General features: G+C 44.6%; 1 protein-coding gene across 1 annotated transcript in view; it reads left to right on the forward strand.

Moving 5' to 3' along the window:
* Positions 1–5000, forward strand: part of LOC120548965 (AT-rich interactive domain-containing protein 4A-like) — a 19349-nt gene that overhangs the window by 7741 nt on the left and 6608 nt on the right. The window contains exons 10-14 of the mRNA XM_039785467.1: positions 263–335; positions 894–988; positions 1105–1202; positions 3080–3302; positions 4740–5000. The exon at positions 4740–5000 is cut by the window's right edge and continues 62 nt beyond it. Of these exons, the coding sequence (XP_039641401.1) occupies positions 263–335; positions 894–988; positions 1105–1202; positions 3080–3302; positions 4740–5000 (750 nt within the window). The remainder of the gene's footprint in view (positions 1–262; positions 336–893; positions 989–1104; positions 1203–3079; positions 3303–4739) is intronic.

Genomic DNA, 5000 nt, shown 5'->3' on the forward strand with positions numbered 1-5000 from the left:
GTGTGTGCGTGCGTGTCTGACGTGCAGACAGCAGAGGAACAGAAGAAAGTAGCTGCAGCTTCACCAAAATGAAGACTAGAACACTAGAACTACTTTGGTACAAACATTCAGCCGCCATGTGGCAGAAATCCCTCTGAGATTTACTCACAAAACCAGAAACTGTTATCCACGTTTGGCGCTTGGCGAGTGTTAATCTTGGACCCTGTCTGTAGATGGGGGGGTTCAGAAGCTTACCTGTCTGTCTGTCTGCCTGTCTGTCCAGCCGGAGGAGGAGCAGGATCCAGAGGAGAGAGATCACTTCCTGCAGCAGCTCTACAAGTTCATGGAGGACAGAGGTGAGACCGTCTGTCTGTCTGTCTGCCTGCAAACTAATGATATAACCAAAACACTTTTTTAGCAATAAAGGGGAGTCAGCCCCCCAGGACGTTCACACAGCTTTGAAGCAAATTGAACATAGTGTCCAAAGAAATGGTGGAACTACAACTCCCAGCCTGTCAGGTGATTTCCCTCTGGCCCAAATACACGTCCCCCCTCAGACTTACATAGAGAGAGAGATGTCTGTAAATCAGTGGAGACATTTCTTCCAATCATCCCAACCAGGGCTTGACATGAACTTTTCTGCTCACCAGCCACTCTGGCTAATTGGTTTCCAAAGCTGGCCCCGCCCTCGGTTATATGGGCCTATATGCTGCCTGCCAAAGTGGATGGTAACAAACTGACCGTGGTACCTGCTACTGCCAGATTTGACCCTAAAAATCAGGCAGTGGTAAATGGGTGCTAACGTCAAGCCCTGGTCACAACCCCATCCCCGCCAAAATCGTTAGCAGAGCGCTAAACAGGAAGTAGCCGGTGATGGTTGGTTCTAACGTCATGTCTGTCTGTCTGTCCATCAGGGACTCCCATCAACAAGCCTCCAGTGTTGGGTTACAAAGACCTGAACCTCTTCAAGCTCTTCAGACTCGTGTATCTCCTAGGAGGCTGCCACAAGGTGAGGGTCTGTGTCTGTCTCTGTCTGTCTGTCTGTCTGTCTGTCTGTCTGTCTGTCTGTGTCTCCCCCTAGAGCCTAATGATCATCTGTTGTTGTTGTTGTTGTTGTTGTTTCAGATTGAGTCTGGGACCGTGTGGAAGCAGGTCTACATGGATCTGGGGATCCCCGTCCTGAACTCCGCTGCGTCTTACAATGTCAAGACGGCCTATAAGAAGTACGTGAACACACCGGTTTACCATCAGTGTTTGTTGATATATTTACCTAAAATTGTTGTGGAAGTATAAAGCAATACAAATGTCTCCCAGAAGTTAAGGAGAAAACACAAGACTTTCACCCCGGAAACAGGTGTTCACGTCCTGAAGAAGTTAAGGAGAAAACACAAGACTTTCACCCAGGAAACAGGTGTTCATGTCCTGAAGAAGTTAAGGAGAAAACACAAGACTTTCACCCAGGAAACAGGTGTTCATGTCCTGAAGAAGTTAAGGAGAAAACACAAGACTTTCACCCAGGAAACAGGTGTTCATGTCCTGAAGAAGTTAAGGAGAAAACACAAGACTTTCACCCAGGAAACAGGTGTTCATGTCCTGAAGAAGTTAAGGAGAAAACACAAGACTTTCACCCAGGAAACAGGTGTTCATGTCCTGAAGAAGTTAAGGAGAAAACACAAGACTTTCACCCAGGAAACAGGTGTTCACGTCATGAAGAAGTTAAGGAGAAAACACAAGACTTTCACCCAGGAAACAGGTGTTCACGTCATGAAGAAGTTAAGGAGAAAACACAAGACTTTCACCCAGGAAACAGGTGTTCACGTCATGAAGAAGTTAAGGAGAAAACACAAGACTTTCACCCAGGAAACAGGTGTTCATGTCATGAAGAAGTTAAGGAGAAAACACAAGACTTTCACCCAGGAAACAGGTGTTCATGTCCTGAAGAAGTTAAGGAGAAAACACAAGACTTTCACCCAGGAAACAGGTGTTCACGTCATGAAGAAGTTAAGGAGAAAACACAAGACTTTCACCCAGGAAACAGGTGTTCACGTCATGAAGAAGTTAAGGAGAAAACACAAGACTTTCACCCAGGAAACAGGTGTTCACGTCATGAAGAAGTTAAGGAGAAAACACAAGACTTTCACCCAGGAAACAGGTGTTAATGTGCTGAAGAAGTTAAGGAGAAAACACAAGACTTTCACCCAGGAAACAGGTGTTCACGTCATGAAGAAGTTAAGGAGAAAACACAAGACTTTCACCCAGGAAACAGGTGTTCACGTCATGAAGAAGTTAAGGAGAAAACACAAGACTTTCACCCAGGAAACAGGTGTTAATGTGCTGAAGAAGTTAAGGAGAAAACACAAGACTTTCACCCAGGAAACAGGTGTTCACGTCATGAAGAAGTTAAGGAGAAAACACAAGACTTTCACCCAGGAAACAGGTGTTCATGTCATGAAGAAGTTAAGGAGAAAACACAAGACTTAGACCCAGGAAACAGGTGTTCATGTCCTGAAGAAGTTAAGGAGAAAACACAAGACTTTCACCCAGGAAACAGGTGTTCACGTCATGAAGAAGTTAAGGAGAAAACACAAGACTTTCACCCAGGAAACAGGTGTTCACGTCATGAAGAAGTTAAGGAGAAAACACAAGACTTTCACCCAGGAAACAGGTGTTCACGTCATGAAGAAGTTAAGGAGAAAACACAAGACTTTCACCCAGGAAACAGGTGTTAATGTGCTGAAGAAGTTAAGGAGAAAACACAAGACTTTCACCCAGGAAACAGGTGATCATGTCCTGAAGAAGTTAAGGAGAAAACACAAGACGTAGACCCAGGAAACAGGTGTTCATGTCCTGAAGAAGTTAAGGAGAAAACACAAGACGTAGACCCAGGAAACAGGTGTTCATGTCCCAGGAGTATTTTAACTTAACAAGTTAAAATACTCCCTTAACTGTCATGTGACCAGTCTTCAGCTCGAATCGTTTCGGTATTTGGTGAATTAATCTGCTTTTTAATAATAGTAGGAAGGCTTTCCTCTGTGTACACAGATCCTACACTCGTAGAATTTAGTGAAGAACTTGAAGAAATTTTCCTTTGTGTCTTCAGGTACCTGTACGGTTTCGAGGAGTACTGCCGCTCCGCCTGCATCACCTTCAGGACCATCCATCACAACAACCCACGCTCTCCCAACGCGCCAGCCAATCAGAAGCAGGAGAAGCCCTCCGCGCTGCCGGCGAGGGCGGAGCCTGTAGATGACAAGCAGGAGAAGGCGGAGTCAGAGAGCGAGAGCGAGAAGGAGGAGGTGAAGGAGAGACACTCGTCCCCGAGGGTGAGAAGACACTTTAAACTTTAATCCGTTCAGTTTAAGAACAGAACACCGTTAATGTTTTTGTGTTGAAATAACGTTTGATGCTTCCACTGGTGTCTAGCGCTGTCCGAACACAGTTGTTGAGCTTTTAACTCTCCTGTTGGCCTCGGGTCAGATTTGATGTTGGAAAAAGCTACAAAAACATTTCTTTTTTTAAACCCACCAGACTCCATGTAAATAATCAGGACTTTTAGAGTGTATAGAGCCTGCATATCTCCACCAGACTCCATGTAAATAATCAGGACTTTTAGCTTGTATAGAGCCAGCATATCTCCACCAGACTCCATGTAAATAATCAGGACTTTTAGCTTGTATAGAGCCAGCATATCTCCACCAGACTCCATGTAAATAATCAGGACTTTTAACCGTGTATAGAGCCAGTATATCTCCACCAGACTCCATGTAAATAATCAGGACTTTTAAGCGTGTATAGAGCCAGTATATCTCCACCAGACTCCATGTAAATAATCAGGACTTTTAGCGTGTATAGAGCCAGCATATCTCCACCAGACTCCATGTAAATAATCAGGACTTTTAGCGTGTATAGAGCCAGCATATCTCCACCAGACTCCATGTAAATAATCAGGACTTTTAGCGTGTATAGAGCCAGCATATCTCCACATGTAAATGGGTGAATTAAGGGTTTATTTCAACCAAACCAGAGTGGTGATTGTTGGAACAGTGGAAAGATGAACCAAGACGGCTTTTGATAGTTTTATTTAGTTTCTGTCCACTTTGAATGAAGTGTGTTTTACGATGATAAAAGTCCTGATTATTTACATGGAGTCTGGTGGAGTTTGGTGATGGTGATTTTGGGGCTGTTTCATGTTAAACTAAAAGGTTCTTACTCTTTAACTAAAAGGTCTAGCTCTGTAGGGATCCATCCCATAATGTTGTCAGACACTTAGAATAATAATGTGAGTCTGTCAGCAGCAACAACAGAACTTTTAGTGACTCTAACTGCTGCTGAACATTAGTCCTGTAGGGTTACATTACAGCTTGGTTCTGGTTTAATACTGGACCAGGTTCACAGATTGTTGTTCCATCAGACACTCAGACATGGAGTCCAGGTTGATAGAAAACAGTAGTTACCCTTTAAAAAGTCTACGAAAAGTCTAAATTTCAGGCCTGAATAAATCTCAAGTATTGAGTTCTATGTCTTAAATAATTTCAAACGGCTCTTAATTTTCCTACGTTCATGCAATGCCTCTAATGCTCTTTGAAATGTTCCTGCAGCTTTATAATGTTTGTTTTAATTCTGTGGAGTTTCTTTTGTAGTCCAAATATAATTCTGTGTGTTAGGACTACAAATGGGACCAACATGCATCTTGTATTACAGCCGATCTAGACACCAGTCCTAGAGAAACAGCATGTTGTTTCTCCGTGTGTGTGTCATAGGGGCGGAGGAGGTGTGTGGCGAAGGCGGAGCGAGAGTCTCCCTGCAGACCGGAGAAGGGAGAAGGAGGAGGAGGAGGAGGAGGAGGAGGAGGAGGAGGTGGTGGTGACGAAGACAGGGAGGAGCAGACGGAGGAGCAAACAGAGGAGCAGAGGGAGGAGCAGAGGGAGGAGCAGAGGGAGGGGAGGAGACGCAGCAACAGAAGAATGGACGACTCTGAGAAGGGCTCAGAGGAAGAGGAGGAGGAGGAGGAGGAGGATGAG

Source organism: Perca fluviatilis, chromosome 20 (genome assembly GCF_010015445.1).
Source record: "Perca fluviatilis chromosome 20, GENO_Pfluv_1.0, whole genome shotgun sequence".
Classification (NCBI taxonomy): domain Eukaryota; kingdom Metazoa; phylum Chordata; class Actinopteri; order Perciformes; family Percidae; genus Perca; species Perca fluviatilis.